General features: G+C 38.8%; 1 protein-coding gene across 3 annotated transcripts in view; it reads right to left on the bottom strand.

Annotated features, from left to right (window-relative positions):
- KCNT2 (potassium sodium-activated channel subfamily T member 2) overlaps nucleotides 1–13,546 on the bottom strand; it is a 216,535-nt gene extending 202,989 nt beyond the window's left edge. For all 3 annotated transcript variants that reach the window (XM_087890080.1, XM_087890081.1, XM_087890082.1), the window contains exon 1: nucleotides 12,436–13,546. In XM_087890080.1, the coding sequence (XP_087746206.1) occupies nucleotides 12,436–12,530 (95 nt within the window). In that variant the 5' untranslated portion in view covers nucleotides 12,531–13,546. The remainder of the gene's footprint in view (nucleotides 1–12,435) is intronic.
- Between the last annotated feature and the right edge of the window lie 9,426 nt (nucleotides 13,547–22,972).

Here is a 22,972-nt window from a genome sequence, read left to right as displayed (position 1 = left end):
TTCATGCTGAATGAATGGTGCAGAAGACACAATTCTGGCATTGAATATCAATTGCAAAGATTTTTTCCTTTAGAAATCTAGTTCTGCTTTGCTTTTAGACATAAAAATATCCATTCAGTTGTAGAAAGTCTGGATATTTGAGAAAGAAAACCTCCTACAGAACAGCAATCTCTTAGACATTTGAACAACCCTTTTCTTTTTGGCATTTAAGACATAGCTATTGAAACAAGTCCTGGAGTCTGCATATATATTTTGTGGATAGTGTATTGATTGGATCAATATACTTCTTACACAATGCTAACATTAATAATACAATTAAATATACATAATCTTTGTCTTCCAACTTCTAACCTTAATATACACATTGTAATTGTAATAGATTCTTTTATATATCAGTGTATATAATATATTTCCCCAATTTGTATTCATTTTCCCCCCATTTGTTGGGGTTCTTCTACATTCACATCTTTGTCTTTAAACAGTACCATTCTCTCTTTATGATTCTTTATTACTTTCTCCATAAATATATTAAACATCAATAACATTTCTTCATACAATGTGTTTGCTGTCCCCTGCTGAATCCCTAATATTTTAATATTTTAAATATTACTCAATGTTCCCCCATAATTCCAGTATCTCAATATTCTAGAAACACCAATAAAACCAATTATTAATAAGATTTAATCAGTCCCGGAATTATATCTCTTAAGTCCCCTGAATTTACATTTGTTCAGTGACAATTTGAAGTTGCACCAGGACTGTAAAAAGTTATGACCGTTTTTCATACTTATGACTGTTGCAGCATCCCCATGGTCATGTTATCATAATTCAGATCTGTCACGAGTGTTTCCAGGATTGCTGTGGCTATCTGCCTACTCACAAACAGTATGGTTTTAATCAAGCCATCTGCTGTTGCCAATTACCTGCAAGCCTTCCCCGCCCTAGTTAATTGCAGGTTGACTCCCTATATAAGCAAGGACCTTTTGCTTGCTACTTGGGCCTAGTCTGATCTAGGCCTAAATGCACAGCTCCTGCAGGAAGCTTGTTGCAACGCCGCAGATGGGAGAAGAATGCAGATAAGGACTCCAGACGCCGCTACAGAGAGACTCCCACGGATGCTTGCCTTTTGCTGTTTTGTAGCACGCAAGCTATCATCGGGACTGCTGTTGCTGGACCTTCTTCCTCCCACAAGCTTCAAGCAATGTTTGCTTTTTGAACTGTTTTTACTTCAGGTGACTTTTAGCTGTGAAGCTCGTGCTGCTCCCACCATGATGGCCTTGATGATGTATCGACGCCGAAGCTGCTTACCTTCATGCTAGCTTTATTCTTTTGTGAACTGTTTTCGGTATTGTGGAGAGGGATCTAGGGAGATAGCCTTGCTTCACATACCCAGATAAGACTTTGTTTTTAATGTGTTTTCTTAAAGACATAGTGCGTTTTAAATGTTTTAAAGTAAATTATATTTTTACACAAGACGCCTCTGTCAGAATCATTTCAGTCTCAGTGTGTTTACTCATGAGCTGGTTCACGGTCCGGGGTACCCCTCAACCCCATTTTGTCACAAGATCCTTGGCAACTGGTTCCTATTTATGACAGCTTCACTGTCCCAGGATCATGGGATCACCTTTTGCAACCTTCTGACAAGCAAGGTCAATAGAGAAGCCAGATTCACTTAACAACTGTGTTGCTAACTGAAGTGATTCACTTAACAAGGTCATACAATGGGGCAAAACTCGCTTAACAATTGTCTTGCTTAGCAATGGAAATTTTGGGCTCAATTGTTATTGTAAGTCGAGGACTACCTGTATTTTTTTTCCTCAAGTTACTGAAATAATTAATTGTGACTTATCAAATATATTCTATTCCTGGTTCTTATATAGGTATTTTTATTACGATGTTATTTTATAAGATCAATTACTTTTGTTTTTATCCTGGTTTATGGAGGAGAAATTGTATGCCACTCAGAATCAGTTTTGAAAGAAATGCCCTATGAGCTCTGTAAATGAATAAATGTATGAATACATACCTCCCTCACTGAGAGCAGTAAACACTTAAAGTTTGAAAAAGACATCTGTTGCAAACTGCCACAGACCCCACTTATATAATATTCAAGTTCTCTTTCTGCTTTCCAAGTTAATGATTCTATTGATCGAGGCTCATGAGCTTCCAAGGAAACCCAGGCTTCTCCAAACAAAGTCAAACATCTATTCTTCAAGCTTTTTCATAATAAAAGTAAACAGAGAAGTTTATATTGTATTGACAGCTAGTAAATAATGAACATTTCTAATCAAGACGGAGCACATTCAACAATAATGGTTAAAGGCTGTTTATACAATTCTTCAGTATGTATTTATATTTGAGAAAGGGCGTGTAAGCACATAAATTTAAGCAGGCAGTGTGGGCAAACGTACTGCATGAATATGAAATGCATATTTGTATATGACATATTCAGATTAAAGGTAATTCTCGATTTATGGCCAGTAATGACCGTTCAGTGTTACAATAGTTGTTGTGGCCCATCAGCTGCCAGCAGAGCTAGCAGCAGAGTCAGACTAGGAAGAGGGGGAGGGGGAGGGGGAGGGTGAGCCAGCTTCAGGCTCTGATGAGGAAGCAGAATCAGAGGCAGATGCAGAGCCGAGGCCTTCTGTCCACCCACAGGTGGAGAGGCAGCTGTCTTAGGCCCTGCGCTGAGTGAGGGAGAGGAACAGATGGAGCCAATCCCAGATGTGCATATGCATAGAGAAGAGAGGAGAGCAACAGAAAGCAATAAGCTGGCTCTCAGTCATAGATGCTAGCCAGCCCCTGCCTGGCTGGGAAATAAATAATAGGGATTTGGGAGTGGCCAGTTGTAGCAGACAACCGTTTGTTTTCCAGTGTACATCAATCAAGTTGGATTCCTTTGCTAGAACCAGGTTTGTTGGGACAAATTGCTCTATATTTTAGGTGCAAATTGAACTGCTGGGAAATAATAGGAATTTTCCTCAGCCAGTGTGAACAGGAACTGTTTCTGCTTGGCTTAATCATTGAAGGACTTTTTATCTTGAGTTCTCATGTGAACAGAGACTGTTCGTACCGTTTCAGAAGATGTTCATTTGTAATTATTTTTGGTTTTGTCTATCCAATGTGAATAAAGACTGTTCCTGCCCCGTATTAAAAAGGGGGTTGTTTTACTCATGAGTAAGTAGTTTCTCACTGCTTGCAAAGGCTGAGTCAGAACAATAGCCTGGGAAAGGGTGCTTTACATAAAGCACTTCTGGCTTTAAAAATGTTGTGCTGTCCTCTCCCACTCTACATTTCAGGTGCTTGGCAACTAGCTAAAGTTTAAGACTGGGTGAAGCATCCTGTGGTCACATGACTGTGATTAGTAATATTTTTATTTTATTTTTTTTGCTGGTTTCTGGCAGTTTTTGTCAGTTTCTGGGGAAAAAATGTCCATTCAGGAAAATGGATTCAGACTTAAGACCATATGATTCGCTTGACAACTGCTATAAAAATGGTCACAAAATTGGGTCCAGGCACATGGATGCCAGAACGCATGACAAACTTCCGGTCCCAATTCTGGTCTTAAGTTTAGAACTATATATATATTTATTTGTTCTTTCATGTGTTGCAGATGTCAGGAACATATAACCTCTGTAATATCCTATAATCTACTATATACTACTAAAATTCTCATGTCTGTTGGTAACCTTCAATTGAGTGAAACTGGAAAGTATAAGAAAACAATTATTGGACTAAGGTTACTGAAATGAGCTAATTTATAGAAAGCCAGGACCCATGATTCCCATTGCAATACAATTTTACTTTCCAACTATACTTCCCAGAAACCCATCTCTTGCATGGCACAAGGGAGGATGGGAGGAACCATATCCCCACTCTCTTTCCCACTTCCCCATGGCCCATGCACCCAATTTGCTGGTGACAAGGCCAAACAGATGAGTAACAATTGGTGCTTTGGAATTGAAACTGAAATTTGAAATCTCTTTAACAGTGGTGGATGGCAAGGGAAAGATGGGGAGCAACATGCCTGCTGGAGTGGAGCTGGCTGGGGGACACAGACCATTGACGGGTGTGTTCTGTTCCTCTCTGCAAGGAAGGAATCCTTGAGTAGATGTTAGACTGGGAAGCAGGGATAAGGTTTTCCTCATGGTCATAGCTCCCTTTGTTACCACTCCTCCCCACAAAATGGCAGAACATTTGCAGGTCAGCCAAAAAGGAATGATTTTCAGTGCTGCCAGCTTCCTACAAACAACAGAAAATGGGGAAAGCCAGCAGCAAGTTGGTAGTCTCTCCCACTCCCACCGTTTTTTTGCCTATCGATAGTCATTCTATTTCTCTGGCTAAGGAAATATCTCTGAAAAGTTGACCCAACAGGTCACCGGTTGTCTACTAGTCAAAGAAATAGTCAAGACAATTAGACCTGCCCTGGAGGTTCGGTAATGAGTATAAGAATATTGCAAGCTTCATTATGACTTTGTTCCCTCCCCCCCACCCCCCAATTGTTCTAACAGTTACTGGATTCCCTAACCTATGGGCATTACAGAATTATGTTGAAGATAGCTGTCCATTATTATAAGTACTGTAATTCATTTATCGCTCCTATAATATAATATAGCAACATTCAGGAAACATTTTGTTCAGTTATTGACTCTGTTAACCATCAGTGCAAAGCAAAGGATAGAAAAGGAGGAGGACTGGGCAGGCTCAAATTCAATACAGCAAAGTTGTTGCTTGTTTTATAATCTAGTAGTAAACTCCATTTTTGAAACTAAATCTTGTGTGTATCTACTCATTAAATCCCATTCTACTCAAAGAGAATTACTCCCATATAAATCTTTTTTTAGGCTGGAATTTTGCCAGTTCTCTAAGATTTATACCTTAGATTTATTAAGTCTAGTAAGCAGCAGTATCTCAGGGCACCGAAGCTAGAGCACGCTGTTCTAGGGAGAAATCCCAGAATAGACAACAGTTATTAAAATGACAAAATACATGTGGAGTTCAAAGATATAATACAAACAATCATGGTTATACTCAAAAGTTACAACTAATGTTTAAATCTCATTTAAAGCATTAATATAAATTGGAAAAAATGTGTTCTTTCAAATTTACCATAATTTTTCAAATACAATTTCTTAGTGTATTTTTATCAACAGTGGGAACATTTAGAAATCATATAAATTGATTTCCTAAACTGTCCGTATGGCTTCATTATGGTATAATTACTTTTATTTATACTATGGAAAATCCATCTCTCTCTCTCAACCATGTGCATTTTTGGGATGAAGAGTCTGTTAGCAAGATGTTCTTTCAATTCAATGGAATCTCACTAATGTGGGATTTCGTGGGTTCTTCTATCAGTTTCCTTAAAATAGCTGACCAGTCAAAATTCTGACTGTGTTTATTATTAGCCAATATAGCTGTAGAGAATATAGAGGATGGCCTTGACAAGCAGATGGAAGCCTTGTTACCAAGGCAACTATCAAATCAAGGTGGCTTGAGCCCATACCAAAAAAGTGATTTCCAAAAATTTCTCAGACAGCTTCCCTTTTCACATGAAGGTAAAATTGGAAGGAGGGGAAGCACATTCAGCACATTGCAAGGTTCTTTTTAAATGGTTATTCTAATAAAAGTAGTCTTAAACAACACAGTGTCCAGGTCTTAGTCTGATTTACCCTCACAACTATAAGGGCTGCACAACTTCAGTGCAAGTCTTCAGTGCAAGTATTTTCAACCTAGACAAGAAACAACTGCACTACACACTTCCCTGTATATTCCTGTAATATAGCTTTAATTCTGCCAAATAATTTATGTGGCACATTCCTGATATAATGCTTTGAGCACTGTACTCTGCAATTTGACATTCAGTATATAACTAGTGGTGCCTTTTTGACCAAGAGCACACAGAGGAAATTGCATGTGGAAAAGTCCCATATTGTGTAAACAACCACGAAGTTCCTTTCTCTGGACATGATACCACTGTGGGAGAAGTTTACTTCCCACAGTGGTAAGCGTCTTTTCTTTCTTAACCCAGTGCAGCCTTGACCTACTGATAAGCCTCTAGTGTCAGGGTCCATCTGTAGGGCAGCTAAGACTCTGTATCAAGCCTGAATGACAGTCTATCAATCTCCATTTCATTGTTACTCTACTACCTAGTGCAGCCAATTACCTAATACAGCTCTGGATTCTCCCCAGCCTGTGGCATCTCCCAAGACTCTAGCCAAAGAACCACCCGATAAGGCGTCTGTTTACATTACAGTGTCTATGTCCAAAAACCAAGACTGAAAGAAACAGCACTAAGGGAGGGAGGGAGGGAGGGAGGGAGGGAGGGAGGGAGGGAGGGAGGGAGGGAGGGAGGGAGGGAGGGAGGAAGGAAGGAAGGAAGGAAGGAAGGAAGGAAGGAAGGAAGGAAGGAAGGAAGGAAGGAAATGTTAGCCAAATTCAGATGAATCCCAATTGATTTTTGACACCCATGCACATTCATTTCAACTGTAATATTCTATACAGCTGCTTCCACCACTTCCCCACACAAAAATGCCATGTACAAAAATTCCACGTAAAGTCACAAGTACACTTATAAAATTACCTCCAGGAATTGCCCACCTAGCATTTTAATTTGCTTTTATTATTTGAAGTGGAAGAAAGAATGGAAAAAATATTCCAACAAAAACACAAGCCATGTAATCCTAGAGAATTTCAGTATCAACTCCATCTATACAAATGTACAAACTGTAAAGCCTGAGCTACAACCAACCTCTTCTAAAATCTGAATGGGACTAACACTGGTGGTACAGAGCGATGAGCTCTCCAAACACCGTTCCCTTCATAAAATGAACAACTTATGAATCACCTTAGCACTGAAAGAAAAATGTTAGCACGTAGAGGGATGTCAATTAATTGTTAATTTGGCATCATTAACATCCATGGCACTTTACAAAACAGGGACAGCTGTGAAAGGAGAAAGAGTAACAAAGCATGAACATGAACAAGAGGGCAAGTGTGAATAGTGTTTTCTCTTTGCATAGACAGAAGCAAGTCTCTATCCATGTGTTCATATAATCCTTTAGGAAACGTACAAAATGAATCACTGCTGTCAGTGACATACTTGCGACTTACCATTTATCAATGTTGGACATCACTCTATAGCTGAGCTATCTGCTTCCCAAAGGATTACAATGTTAGGAAATATGTAATGAAGAAAAATTTCCGATCAGTGAGGGCTGACAGTTTCTATGGCAATGTTACCAATTTTTCCCTAAAAGCAATCATGTTTCTATGAAAATATGTACACAGCAGCCATCCACGTAAATGATAATATCATGGCAAAAACAAAAGTTATTTCTTAATTGGCTTAGCCTTTTGCAATTCATATCCATGAACAATATTTCATTCTCAACTTAAATTGCAATTTGCTTTCAGCTTTATACAATTTCCACCACTCTTTAGTTTTTGATTGCAGCACATATTGTTATATTATAAACCCCCCTAGATATTTCAAGCAAAAGATGACAAACATTTCCAGAAACACAATACCAATAATTCAAGGAGACAATAGACACGTTGGTGTTCTTTTTGGTAAATGCTTCTGAGCTTCTACAATTCAATAATCTCATGCTCTTCAACTCAGAAAACATGTTATATTTTCCATGTTTCTTTAATTCTGTTCTCAGTTCTTGGCAACCAATAACACAAGAGTCCTTCTTCAAAAGCCAGGGATGAATACATAAACTTCCACAGGAACTTTCATTTAAGGTATGCTGTTAGCGGCATGTTGTTAATTGCTAAGGTGGATAATCAGGTTCCATACTTTATGAAAAAGTCCTTTCATCTCTCCAAATTTCTATGTGGTGATCAGAAATATTAAAGCCAAGACAGAAGAATAGAATTCCCAAATCTCATTTTGTTGGACTTGTATTAGTCAAAGTAAAAGCCCAAAACATGTGAAGAAATAATTTTAAAATTTTGGGAGTCTTAGCATGTTAAAGGACCAAAAGGTTTGCAAATGTATTTTGGGAAGTACATAATAACCTGGCATTTTTAGCTAAAACAAATCACACACCTAATTTAGTGAAATAATAACATAGAAAGCTGCTGGCACCTGGATGTCTAACTAGATGGATTAATAAGTTTATTGTTCTAACCACAGATCATAACAATTAACATACTATAAAATAAAATAACAGTAGAATAGTAAGATTATAAAATAAAATAATAAAGAGTATTATATAGGTCAAAACAAGATATAACCTACAACTACAAATTTAAGCATTTGTTTCTAAATAACAGCAAAATAAAAGTCTCAACCTGGCTGTTCATAGTTGGAAGCATTGTCTGCAAGAAGATAATTCAATTGTTCTAGGTCCAAGCCCTTGAGTTCTCCTACCATCAATTATTTGACCATAATCAGATTATAAATGGAGCAATGGAGGGCATAATTATAATTAATTAATAACGGGGAAGGAGAGGGCATTTACAACATTTCCTTTCAAGATATGTAGAGGGCATTGGCTATAGACCAAGGGATGTAAAAGCCCTTCTCAATAAAGCACTGGTAATATTAACCTGGTACTGGGTGAAGTTTCTATATTATTTATAGTGATGGTACCAAGATAAAAGTTTGGATGATTGTACTGCAGCGGCATCTTTATTGCCACCCCTTTCAAAAAACTTATCTCTAACATTTTTTTCTGTTCCGAGACATTCTCCTAAAGATGGTAAGGAATACATTGATAAGATGAGTGACAAAATTTAGTTAATTGATTCCCAATGGGTAATGGAGAAAACAGTTTTGGCAAGGTGGGATTCTTGAAGGTTTTCTACAGAAGGTTCTTTTAATGCCTAACAATGCAAAATGTATTTTAATGGGGATGGAAGGTAATCTCCATCCTTTAATAAGCAGCTCTTGAGGAGGCCCATCTTCTTTATGAAGTTGTCAAGTTTTAACCATAGTATGTGGAAGTCATGATCTGGCAGTCACATATCACTAATCCACAATAAATAGTTTTACATATCATGTCAAGCCAAACCAGACAAAGCTCATTATAACTAGGCATATAAAACATATTCTTAGGGACATTTACTGAGATCAGATTTTTCTTACCTGGTTGTTACTTCATAAGCATTTTGTTAGAAAAACAATGATTGAAGTTGCATTTTGCCTGAAATAAGATTCTCACAGAAATGCAATCATCACAAGATTTTCCAAATGAATGTAAGTTAGTTCAAAATTATGTTTAATTAAGTTTCATATGAATAATGGAAAACTTGACCAAACTGAACACATCTGCTTTATATAATATATAACTTTGATTTTTGTAAAGGATGTGAGCTACTGAGTAATTGAAAGCACCTATTAAATCTATCAAGGTGCATGATGTGTCTCTAACCGTTATATATCTCAATTTAAACAGGATGATTGATAAATTCCTTAAATTAACATCGTTTTTATACTATTCACTTTTAATGATACAGCCAGAATCATTTGTGCATTTTTTGTAAATCAAGTGGCTTGGTCACCATTAAACATCAAAATTGAAAGGAAAAAAAAACACGAAGTGTCTCCCTTAGCGTTTTTCTATTTAATAGAAATTTGTCTTTTATCACTTCTTGACTCCTATTTCAATATACAAAAGAAAATTATGGAGCTTCTGTAGTTATATATGTCATCTACTCCTCTTCATCAGAAAACTCAATGAAAATTGAAAATTCACATAGGTAACCTTAGCCATGCTTAACCATCTTACTAATAAACCACATGTATGAACGCAACCAATGAGTGACACAAGGAGAATAAAAAATTTAGCTGGATTTAGTAAACTATCCTAAATGTATGTTCACCAGAATTCTTGAAAGAATGACCATCAGATTATCTTAATTGGAGACATTAAAAAATTGAGGGTTCATAGACCTATATGTTATGGTCATGTAACCAGTTGGTACTTTTTTAAATATGGTATTAATATTCATGGGAAAATCTTACAATGTTAAATAGATTAATGTGATTTTAAATTACATTAGCCACCCAGAATCACACTATTAGGGAGATAGGCAATATATAAATTTAATAAATAAAAATAAAATAAATATACCAAGATTTGCAATCTGATTACATATAGTTGTATCGTACAGAGGTCATTAAAGGAATCATATTCAGAAATTAGAAAAATATTACAGAAGTAATGCTTTTGGAAACAAGTAACTTATCTGTTTTGGAAAAAGCAATATTCTTTACTAATCAAAGGATGAAACAACCTGTACTATTTTAGCAGAGTGTATATTTTGCAATAATATTTTGTATTTGATTATATTATAGTACCATACGGTACTTATTAGTAATCCAGTCATTACTGATCAATCAAAGGTAGATTATTATTTTTAGCTCATGGATGTTTTTCTCCTTTTCATTTTTTGGTTTCTATCATTTTTTAAAGTTAGGCTTATATTTCACATTTTTTTTCTAATTTAATAACTTTTGAAAATGGTTATCAGAATTCTGTAGAATAGAAATTATCCGCTGCTCAAAGCTTAGATTTATAAAATTGCTCAGAGGCCACCTCCAATTTCAAAGCAATGAAAAAACCTGGAACTAGCCACACTTACTAAAGGGGTGAAGGAAGTCAACAGTGAGTATTAATTTGGATACCTGATCATGACATGAGGTACTGTGTGTACTCCAGAATACATAGGAAAGGCAATGGTGGTGTTGCCACCATTATATTATAAGATATTATAAGGAATTTAACAGAAAGGAGCATCTTTTAGGGACACTTTGTGTTTTTCAAACATTAGATAATCTTGAGATGTCACAGAATCATCCATTCAGCTTTGTAATTTGTTTTGAATGCCCTATTACCCAGTAATGTGCAATAATCAACACATTCAGAAAAAAAGGTCTGACCTAATTATGAGTTTCCTGAAGTCAAATACTAAGGAAGGCCAGAAGATCCATCTCTCAATATTATCTACCTGTCACTACTATAATGATATTCTACGGATGGTATCATATGGCTACAATATCAATTCTCCATGAGATCCAATTCTTTACACGCTTACCCTGGAATAAGCTACACTTAATGCAATAAGCATTATTTCTAATAAACATGGGCATGGATATTTTATACCATATGGTAATATACACTTGTGTTAAAATACATTATAAAAGGAACAAAATTATTTTTAAAAAATATTTTAAATAAATAAATTTATTAAAATAAAAGGCAGGGTAAAAGGTTATGTGTTTAAATCTAGCAGCACAATGAGAAAATTTAAGACAGTGCTTTACGTTTTCCACTGGAATCAAAAAGGAATCAATATTTATTTCAAGGAAAATACATTAAATTGCACATACATTGTAGCTCCGGCTTTTACCAGTAAAAGGGATTCAGCCATAAGCACAGAATTTTAGCCTATCTAATTAATATTAAAAAAGCAAAATGGAATTAAGTATTGATGGACATTATGTACCTCCATCAGGCAACTGTAGTCCAATGGTCTCAGTGATTTGTCAGGAAAGACCTGATGCTTCAGCAATGATAAAGCTAAGTAGATGTAATTTTTCCATACTTATTTCAGGCTTCTAGTTGGAAGATCACTAGAGTCTAATAAAAGAATGCAAATATGTTTAAGAGAAGCTTCTAAAACTGACTCTTGTGGGTTTGGTTTTTTTTTTTTAGAAATGCCTTACTTATATAAATGTTCATTATTTTTCTCAGAGAAAGGACACGTGATGCCAAAGCAGCATGCTTAGCATGGTCCTGCATTTCAGAAAGCCTACACAGACGGGAAGAGAATCATTATTAGCAGATTAACCTATTCCTTCAAATAGTAAAGTTAACTGATATTGATGTCTTGGCCAAGAATTAAAGGACTGGTGAACATCAGTCTTCAGACATTACAAAATGTGGAGAAGTAGGAAACACCCAAGAGGAAAGTGAGGTATAAGGGGATATGGGCATTGGATAAATAAACAATAGTGGAGAAGAAGAGAGCTAACTCACAGAAACCAGTATTAGTAACAATTTCATACATACATATTACACAGGAAAAACCATACTCGTTCAGGTTGCCATACACACTTCCGCAGCAAATGCATGCATTGACAACAAAAACAAATATGTAGAAGTAGCATGTGCTTTGTGTACAAATGGCTGAAGAATAAGGAGATCCATAAAGGTTAGGAAATAAATTATCAAAATTCATCCTTAGGCGTATACAGTTATGGACATTATGCAAGACATGTGCAAAACGTCAGGTGCCTAGATGCATTTATCCATGCACTCCAGAATTATACTCTTTCTCAAGCCATTGCAACGTAGAAGAAATAGAAGCCACACGTTCCCTATTTCTAGGAACACCTCATATTACACGCATCATCCCTCTTTCCCTCCCCTCCCCTTTCTCTGTCTTTCTTTGCACAAATGCTTCACCTCGCCTACTCACCTCTCGTCGTTCTGCCATCCCTGATCTCCCAGTAGCAAATCCCGGAACCTGTACCTTGGAGGAAGCGGAGGAACCTCATTCTCCAGGTCTACCATCCTGAAAGGGAGAGGAGGGTAAAAGCACTCCTCGCAGGGATACTAAGGGCAGCAGCAGTAAAGAAGCAAGATGAACACGGGGAGCCAAAAACCGAGACTTAGCCCGCGCTTAAAAAAGGAGGACCCAGGAGGATGCGATGCGACCAGGCGCTTGCTTTTTCCGCACAAGCCGAACATGCAAAATATGTTGCACCTGCTGGCAAAGTTATTTAAAAGCCTTTCCCCTCCCCCCCCACCTCCTTTCTTCTTTGCAACCTATATCGCAACAGGCGGCAGAGGAGGGAGGGGGCGCGCGCGAACGCACCGCAGCCAACCGGCCAGCGTCTCCAGATGCACGCGCAGGTCTCTCAGCCTGCCGGGATCGACAACAAAGGGTTGCCTGCCGTCGTTCTTGCTTGCCATCCTTCCCCGGCCATGCAAATGTCGTTTGGAGCTGCCGCTGAGAGCTCGGCCAATCGGGATTGGCCCTCAGGAGCTTGACTGTGGTGACGTACCGGGAACCTCGCCTTCTCCGCCAATAGCCTTTTCCTCCCTTATTAATATTCGTCGGCTGGAAGAGGGTAATTCTCTCTCTCCAGGCCGGAGAAGGGGCGCGGTTGGGTGAATGGAGGTAACCCCGGAGTGTTGAGTGACAGGCGCACCGCCTTGTAAAGTGGCCCCTTGAGTGACAGTGGCGCCGCCTGTAAGGCAGCCCGCCCTGAACTGTGCTTTAAGTGCTTCGGTTTCCATTGTATAAGAAAGGCGGCTGGTCGGCAAGTGTCGCTTGTGCGGCCAGGTGTTCAAACCGCAAAATAGCATTTCCCCCTTTCCTTCTGGCTGGAGACAATAGAAAGGGCGCGCGCCCTTCGCCCGGAAAGCCCTTCGGAGCTCCCAATCCTAGGCGCGGAGTCTTCCCCGACTCAGCGCGGGCGAGAGAACGGGAATCGCCAGGCAAGACGGGAAAAACGTTTCCTGCTGTGCACCACCTAAGTCGCTCGTAGAAGGGTCTCTACCGCCTTCGGCAGCACGCTTTACCCGAGTTTAACTCAGAACTACGGCTAACTTTTAAGTTTCTGGGTTTGCACACGACCCACCCACCTGCGCTGGATCAACCTCCGCAGGCTAAACAGCTATCATTTCTAGATCCTAATGCTAAGGCTGCTCCCTTCCCCATCTTGTGATACACATACACATACACTATATAATGGCATATTGTGAGTGTGTGTACCTATATGTCTGTGTCACGTGAACGCGCGCGCGCACGCACACACCTTTCTCACCAGTCCCGCTCAATGGCCGCGTTGGCTGACTGGCTGCCTGGCTCTCTCACACATGCACGCTCACACAGTCTTTTTCCCACCACTCCGGCTCAATGGCCATATTGACTGAAGACGGTGGAAGCTGTGCAAAACGCACCTAAAGGGCACCAATTTGGGAAAGGCTGCTGTAGACGGAGCGGAGTAAACATTCAGCAGCCAAGTGGCTCTTGGTGACTCTTCTACCAGGAGAGGGAGGGGAACAGAACGGCTCTTTCGGGACAGCTCAATAGGCCCCGCGCGGCCCTCTAGTGAGAGAACTGGGGCAGTGGCTGAACAGTATATGGAGAAATATACTGGACTGGTTACAAACCCCATTTCTGGGCCATGCGGCTGTTACTTTCTTATTTTTTAAAAAGCGTTTACTATAGTAAATATGTGGCTCATTTCTAATCGTTTTGGAAAGTACAGATGTTTACAACCTACACTTGATTCTGCGCCCTTAATAGCAATTTGAAATGGAACTGTTTTCTTAGTTCCTCCAATCCTAATTGTTTTGAAGAGGAAAAATGTTGTATTCAGATTTGTTATTTGGATAGATTGGTGGTCAAGAATACTTTGTTGAGACATCCTCCTCTCTAGCAGTGTCCGTACTTATTACACTAATATTGATCTCATTGTAATAAATCTTGGTGCTTTATGATAATTTCCATAAATTTGCATATGTATTAAAAGCTATTTTTGTTTTTAATCATTTGTTTTAAGGATTGTAAAATGCCTAGTCATATAAGGGAAGCAGCCATATAATCCTACAAATAAATAACTATACCACTTTGATGCTATGAATTGTCACCTATTTTTATAATAAGAGGTGCATTTTAGTGCTTTGCAAAGTATTTCTCTTCCATGGTAATCTGGGAACAAGGCCTCAAAATTCATTTGGTTACTAAGTGGCTTAGATTTTAGGAAACGTTAATATCACAACTTTCATTGGAATTGTAGTGAAAAAAGATTAAAGTACAATTTTGAAGCTATTTCCCAACCTCTTTCACTTCCTCATATAATCAGGCTTGGCAGGACCTAGTGTGTAACCCCTTTCAGAGAAACCAAAAACAGGAAGAGCACTCTGGTTAAACTGATGCTTGCACATTTTCAAAGCAGCTAGACCAGAGGTCACCAACATTTCAGACCTCAGGGATCACTAAATTCATAATTTTAAATCCCGCAGATCATTAATATGAATCCAGCGCACACTCACTCTCCCTCCCTCTCTCTCTACCTCACCTTTCCTTTTTCTATTTCTCTGTCCCTCTCTCTCTCTTTCTCATCTCTCTCTCACACAAATCTCTCTGTCCCTTTCTCTCTGTCTTTCTGTCTTTCATCTCTCTCATTCTGATTCTCTGGTGCTCTCTGGGTCTCGCGAGTACTTCTTCGGCCTTTGTTGGTGCTGGACGCACCTCAGTCGTTCGGGGAGACACACAACCTGTTCTCCGCCCCAAGACACTTGCCCTACCCGGCTGTGGCCAATGCCCTGCGTTGTAATGGGCTCCAGGAGGAGGAGGGGACGCCGTCTCCCCCATTGTGAAGCACGTTAAATTTAACTCTGCTGTGCAAAGCGCTGCAAGAGCAGCGGGCAGACCCTGGAGATGCCAACAGCAGCAACAGAGAGAAATGGCCAGGCCGGTGTCTCGGGGCGGAGAGGAAGTTGTGAGTCTCCCCAAGAGACAGAGGTGCGCACAGCACCAACAAGTGCCGGAAGAAGCGCCCGCGAGACCCAGCAAGAAATGAAGCAAGTACAGGGGAATTTCACTCTCGCTCTGGAACATGGAGCGAGTCTCCATCCCGTGCCCTTACTTTCTCAGGCCAGGCGAGGAGTGACTGGGAGAGGTAGGGTGGGATGGGGTGGGGCCAGCCACTGGTGAGTTCAGCCACAGCAGGGGGATGAAAGAGCCACAGGTTGCCAACATCTGTTGCTTTGGCCCACCTGTGCTGCCCCCCCCTTGCCACAACAGCATCATTACCTCATTCCAGCTGACGAGGGCTGCGCTACTCCTTCCATGTTGCACCACCTGCAAAGTTGCACGTACCATCCTCTATGGCAGAGATTTCCAGCCCCACCACGAGCTGCCTGGCTGGTCCCACATTCCAGAGCTCTAGTCACAGAACTGGCCCATTGGTCATCCTGGAGCAGCTCCTCTGCCCGGGTGCACTGCGGACCACCAAAGTTTTCTCGCGGACCACCAGTTGGTGACCGCTGAGCTAGACTATGTATGCATGCCATATTAAGTTGGAGTTGATTATTTTAGTGCTAATCCATATAAAATCAGCCTTTAATAAGATTCAGTATCTTATTAATGCTATTTTAATTTTGTCCAGATTATTAGGACCAGTTGGGTATGCTTTCATAACAGAAAACATCTTTCACCAATTCAGGCTGCTTTAGAATTGTGCCCATATGCTGACAGAACTAGGATTGGTTTTTTGTTTTTTTTTTAAAGCTTTAAGTTTGTAAAATTCAAGATCTAGTTTGGTATAGTAGTTAAGGAATCAGGCTAAAAACCAGGAGTACTAGTCCTGCCTGAGGCACAAAGCCAGCTGGGTGACTTTGGACCAGTCACTTTCCACCCTAGGAAGGAGGCAATGGCAAGTCTCTTGCAAAATACTACCAAGAAAACTGCAGCAATCAATCCAGGAATCCAAGAGACAGCACCAAAAAAAATGTTATGCTGTAGGCTCACATTAAAAACTAATATGAAAACAAAACTGGCAAAAAAGGAGGATTCAGGACTCCACAGTGGATCTAAAAAGTCTATACTCCCTTGTTAAATGCCAGATTTTTGAGATGTAAAAAAACACCAAAATAAATTACTTCAGAATTTTCCCATCTTTAACATATAAGCTATATAAATCAATTGAAAAACTGGAAATGTCTAGTGGAGGAAAAAATTTAAAACTAAAATAATGTGGCTGCATAACTGTTCACACCCTCTTACATGTAGGATGTGGCTCTATTTAGAATTAATCACATAACAAACTGATGTTAAATAGTCAGTACATACCTGCCATCAATTAAAGTGATTCTAATCGAGCCCATATTCAGTTCAGTTGTTCCAGTAACATTTTTTTTGACATTTATTCAGTTGACTCTTATAGCAAATGCCATGGTCTGCAAAGAGCTTACAAAGTGTCAAAGGGATCTCATTCAAAGTTGTCATTTATTTTATTTATTTAATTTGTCAAACATGTACTAAATAACAGGTATAAGTATAAACATGGACATGAACAAGGAATGAGTACAAGTAAATGGGGACAGTAGGACAGGGACAATAGGCACGATGGTGAGCTTATGCATGCCCCCTTTACAGACCTCTTAGGAATGTGGTGAGGTCCACGGTAGACAAGTTGAAGCTGTGGGGGTTAGAGGATGTAACAACGGAGTCAGGTAGAGCATTCCAGGCGTTGACCACTCTGTTGCTGAAGTCGTATTTTCTGCAATCAAGTTTGGAGCAGTTTACCTTGAGTTTGTATCTATTGTTTATATTGCGGTTGAAGCTGAAGTAGTCATTGACAGGTAGGACATTGTAGCAGACACTTTTCTGTAGTACACTTAGGTCAGACCATAGGCGGCATAGTTCTAGGTTTTCCCATCCCAAAATTTTGATCCTGGTGGCATAAGGTATTCTGTTGCGAGCAGAGGAGTGGAGTACTCTTCTCGTGAAATACCTCTGAACTTGCTCAATTCTGTTAATGTCCAATATACAGTGTGGATTCCAGGCAGATGAGCTGTATTCGAGAATTGGTCTGGCAAAGGTTTTATATGTCCTAGTTTGCAGTACAATGTTACAGGAGAAGAGGCTTCGCAAAATAAGATTAACAACTCTTAATGCCTTTTTGCCAATACTGTTACAGAGAGCTCTGGGGCTTAGATCATTGAAGGATAGAAAAATACCAAGGAATTGAATATATCCGTGATGGCAAACCTATGGCACGCATTTCTGGAGGCCGGAAACAGCCCGTGGGACTGGAAGTCAGCAAACGGGCCATTTCCGAGCTCCAGGGGGGGTGGGGAAGCCCATTTTTGTCCTCCCTAGGCTCCTAGATAAGCTCTGGAGCCTGGGGACAATGAAAAATGGCCTTCTGATCAGACCGTAAGTCGGCAAACGGGCCATTTCCGGGCTCCAGGGGGGTGGGGAAGCCCGTTTTTGCCCTCCCCAGGCTCCTAGATAAGCTCTGAAGCCTGGGGACAATGAAAAACAGCCTTCCTGTCAGACCGTAAGTCGGCAAACGGGCCATTTCTGGCCTCCAGAGGGCCTCTGGGAGGTGGGGAAGGCTGTTTCTGTCCTTCCCAGGCTCCTAGAAAGGCTCTGGAGCCTGGGGAGAGTGAAAAAGGGGCCTACCAGGCCCACCGTGCCATCACATGCCAAAAGCGGGGGGAGCGCAAGGGAGTCACATGCACATCTGCGGGGGGGGCACATAGAATTATGGATGTGGGCACACACGTGTGCGACCACCACCACCCCTGCCCTCTCCCTGCTTTTGGCACACGATGGCAAAAAGGTTAGCCATCACTGGAATATATCATAGAACATAGTGAAGACATCATCAAGTGGAGAAAATATGGCACAATAGCAACATTACCAAGCACTGGATGTCACTCCAAGTTTAATGAAAAAATAAGAAGAAAACTGGTCTGAGAGGTTGCCAAAAAGCCTACAGCAACAGGAATTTCTGGCAAGTACTGGTTGTGCACTACATGTGACAACAGTCTTCCATCTTCTTCATACATCTGGGCTGTGGAAAGATGAAAGCCTTTTCTTAGAAAGAAAAACATCCAAGCCCAGCTATATTTTGCTAAAAACCTATAACAAGTCTGACAAAAGCATGTGGGAACATGTGTTTTGGTCTGATGAAACCAAGGTTGAACTTTTGGGCCATAATTCCAAAACGTATATTTGGCATAAAAACAACACTGCATCACTAAAAAATACATAATATCTATAGTGAAGCATGGTGGTGGCAGCATTATACTTTGGAGCTGCTTTTCTTCGGCTGAACTGGGGCTTTAGTCAAGGTGGGGGAAGTTATGAACAGATCCAAATATCCATCTGTTTCGGCACAAAACCTTCAGACCTCTGCTAAAATGCTGCAGATGAATTGCACCTTTCATCATGATGACGACTCAAAGCATACCTCCAAATCAATAAAAAATGGCTTCACCAGAAATAAATCAAAGTTTTAGAATGGCCCAGCTTTGCCTGGTTCTAAATCCAACTGAAAATCTGTGGGGTGACCTGAAGAGAGCTGTGCACAGGAGATGTCCTCGCAATCTGACAGATTTGAAGTACTTTGGCAAGAAAGAATGGACATGCTGATGAAATCAAAGTGTGCTTAAGCAAAGTATTAGTTTAAGGGTCTGTATCTTTATGCAAACATGTTATTGTACTTGTTTCCCCCCTAAAAATTTCACTTTGTTTTTCAAATGACTTATATAGTTTATATGTTACGTTAAAGGTGGGGAAAAATCTGAAGTTATCTTGATTTGATTTATTTATTTTTTTACATCTGAAAAACCTGGCATTTTAACTGTGGTATGTAGACTTTCTATATCACTGTATGTGACTCATATGGTACATGATGCCCATTCCTGTCTTATGACACCCATACCAGACTGTTATACTACACTAAACTGGGCTGCTCTCAAAGTTAGACCACAATTACAGTATCAGTTAGTCAGAATGTGGGAGGCAATAGTCAGCAGGCAAGGAAATCAGTGATACTAGCAGAGCATGCTAGCAAGGCTTCTGCATAAGAGCTATTCTGATATGACTTTATTGCCATAAAATTCCCAAAGAAAAACAAATTTAAACTACTGAATAAATATACACCTATACACTAGTTAATAGTTCAAAAATTACATGGTTTATAAATCTGAAGAATGGCATAAGTATTCCTGAATTTTAACACGTGAATGAAAGACCCTTCTCTGATATCATCTTCCAGGGAAATTATGATTAGATTGATTCAATGCTTTCTCAATGATAATGAATCTAGACTTTTCTGTCTCCATAATTAAACCTGAGATTTTGGTGAACTTTTTGTAATGTTTTAATTTTTTAGCTAACATTCATCATTTGGGTTACTGCTTTTATGCATGAAAGTTCATTTGATATTTTACAGACAGGGAAAAAAATAGAAAAATCTTACTGCTTCAGTGTCTTCCTATGTAGTCTGCAATAAATGTGAAACACTACAGATGTTTGCACCACTTCCTTATTCCAGCATGAAAATATGCCTCATCTATAAATTTATAGATTAAGTTCATATGTGATTAATTTATGATTTTTTTTTATGTTGAGTGAATTCTGCCAAGGAAACACTGCTTAGTTAGCCATGCTCCATCTTTAGCATTAAAATGTTATAATGGTATAATATTTAAAGATAGAAAATTGAAGCATTTTCTATCTTTAAATTGCTGACCAGACATTCATTTTGCAAATTCAGCATGCTGTGGTTTTACCAAACCAGATGGTATCCAAATATCTGAAACAAATAGTTCTCAAATTTTGCTTAAAAGTGCAGCTTGGTTCTATAGAAAAAATTAGGAAATGTTTTAGGTTAAATACCAGATGCTTAAAATAACCCATACTGGATTGGTTGGAAACATACTTGGTTCTTATTGATAATTGATAAAAATAATCAAAAATGAACAATGGGTTAATAATCTAAGGGAACTAGAAATCATACACAAAACTAGTGATAAATTATACAGTGAATATACAACAGTCCAAAACCCTGATTTTTCAACATTCATTAAAATTCTACGTATAAAAGGTGAGTCCTGCTATTAGAGAGAGTGAGGCAGCTATATCAGACAACTGATTTTAGTTATCCTGAAGATAGACAATGGACCAAAAGAAAACCTTATGTAAAGGAAACTCTTTTTAAAATGTTAAAACTCTAATAAAGTGATTGGGTCTGTTTGTGCCCACAAGAAGACATAACCGTCCTTTCTTCCAATTAACTCAGTTTTGTATCAGTACTACACAACATTTGTCCATAATGCAATGGTCATTTTTCTTTAAAGCTTCCAACCATAGCAAAGGAATCTGCCCTTTTTAACACTTCCTCGCTGTTGATCTCCCAACCTCTTCAAAGGGTTGCTTATTTATTTTTATTTTTTTGGGTAAAAATCCAGAGTGGTTACTGAAGTCAAAACCATTATTGCCTTGTCCATGAATGCTTACTTTTACCCTTTATTCATCCTCTACAAACAATCCAAAGAATCATAGAGTTGGAAATAATTTTGCAGTTTCACCAATCAACAGCTCAGGAGAAAATGGTTATGGCCCAAAACTTCTGCAGGTGCTTAGCAGGAAAGCACAGGTGGACCGGGGGTGGTTCAAGAATGCCATTGTGCATTCTGTCTCTCAATATTTGGTTTGTAACTTCTACACATTCTGGGACAATCTGATCATGCAAATCAGCCTAGTCTTAAACTGCTTTACATAACTACTTCTGAATACTCTGTTTGATTAACAAGATTTTAAAAATATTTTATTATTGGTTTTCATTCTGTAAAATTGCTACCCAGCTAATTTTTGATTGACATGTACGTTCTTTTCTTCAGTTACTTAAAGAAAATGAGATGGTATATCATAGGATAGCTTTTGGAAGTTTCCTAATATACTGTATATATACAGTATCACCAAATCTACCATCTATGTCGCTTTTAAGGGCCAGCCCTCATCTCTCATGGTGCTTTTATAGCTAAGGCCCATTCCCTTTTGCATAATTTGTTCTTTGTTTTTCTTATAAAAATCTGTACCAACTAGCATATTCTCTTTATTCACTCTAGTTCTGGGAACTTGGCCAGAAACATCCATATGAGGCATTGCTGCAACATTTTTTAAGAGTTCTAACTGGTTTCATGTGTATTTTCTCCACAATACTTACAATAACGTAACAAATTATTCTTATAATTTTCATTTTTCAGATGCAACATTGCAACTTCCTTATGGTTGCCCAGTGCAATCAAGTATTACTTACAACTATCATATCCTACAGCTTTATCAACATTACCACAACATTTAATTTCAGCTTCTTTTTTAATCTTACCCACCTCCTTTATGCAAGCTGCGTTCTTATTATACTTCTTTGGATTGTCCCTCAGATGCCCAGAATTTCATTGTTTCGTCTTTGTTAGGTGTTGACTGATTGCCTGCAGTCTCTCCATGATGGATGAGTAGAACATTTCTGATTGTTATTATTATTGCCATTGGTGACTTTTGTTTCTTGAAAAATGTTAGGAAAGGTCCCCTTTTTGTTTGCTTTTAAATAGATCGCCAAAGTTTTGTCAGTCTGAATTTTTTATAGTCAGCCTCAAACTGATACTGCATGCTACAACCTTAGAACTCTGGTAGATCAATTGTCAATACTTAGAAGATTTGAAAAGATGTATTTCTTTCTCTTCAGGTGTTTAATTATTAAATGTGTGAGTATGTTACTTTGAATTTGTGTTTTAATTTGTATAGCCTGTTTTATTTTTAAATTTTTGCTAGCTGCCTTGAACGCTTGCCAGAGTACAAAGGCAGGGTGGAAATCAAATAAATAAATGTCAACCTGTTTTCTGTTTAGTATCTTTTTAATTGCATTTGCAGACCACCTTGGGTAAAAATCTTTGTTGTGAAAGGCAGCGTAAAAGACTGTAAATCAGGAAGATGAGAGGAAAGAAGCAGGGGATAGAAAAGATCTATTGGACTTGAAGCTTATCTGAGGGTCTAAAAATATATTAGAAATGTATTGAGTATTGCTTCTAAATATAATTGCCTTATATCTCTTTAGCTTGCTCTTCAGGCATACATCAAGCCTGCAGCTCAGACCTCAGTTTCATTTATATTAACAATAACAGAGAAAAATAAATGTTTCAATATTTTATTCCTAGACTAGATCTTAATAATATTTTGAATTGGTAATGAAACAATCTCAATCAGATTGGAATGGAGTCTGTATTAGAATAAAATTAAGATATAGTAGTGGTTTATTATATGACCATAATATTTTCTGATGGATTTACAAAGTAGTGTTAAAACAACAATGTAGGTATTTTTTTAAAAAAAAAAAATCTGTTGAATTATTGATTCTTTCTAATCTAAGAGCTGAACCATGAAACTCAGGTTCAGTCACCAATATTCCATACATAATCTTTTA

The sequence above is a fragment of the Pantherophis guttatus genome, chromosome 3 (genome assembly GCF_059756535.1).
Source record: "Pantherophis guttatus breed Tessera chromosome 3, ASM5975653v1, whole genome shotgun sequence".
NCBI lineage: Eukaryota > Metazoa > Chordata > Lepidosauria > Squamata > Colubridae > Pantherophis > Pantherophis guttatus.
This window is presented reverse-complemented; position numbering and strand designations above follow the sequence as displayed.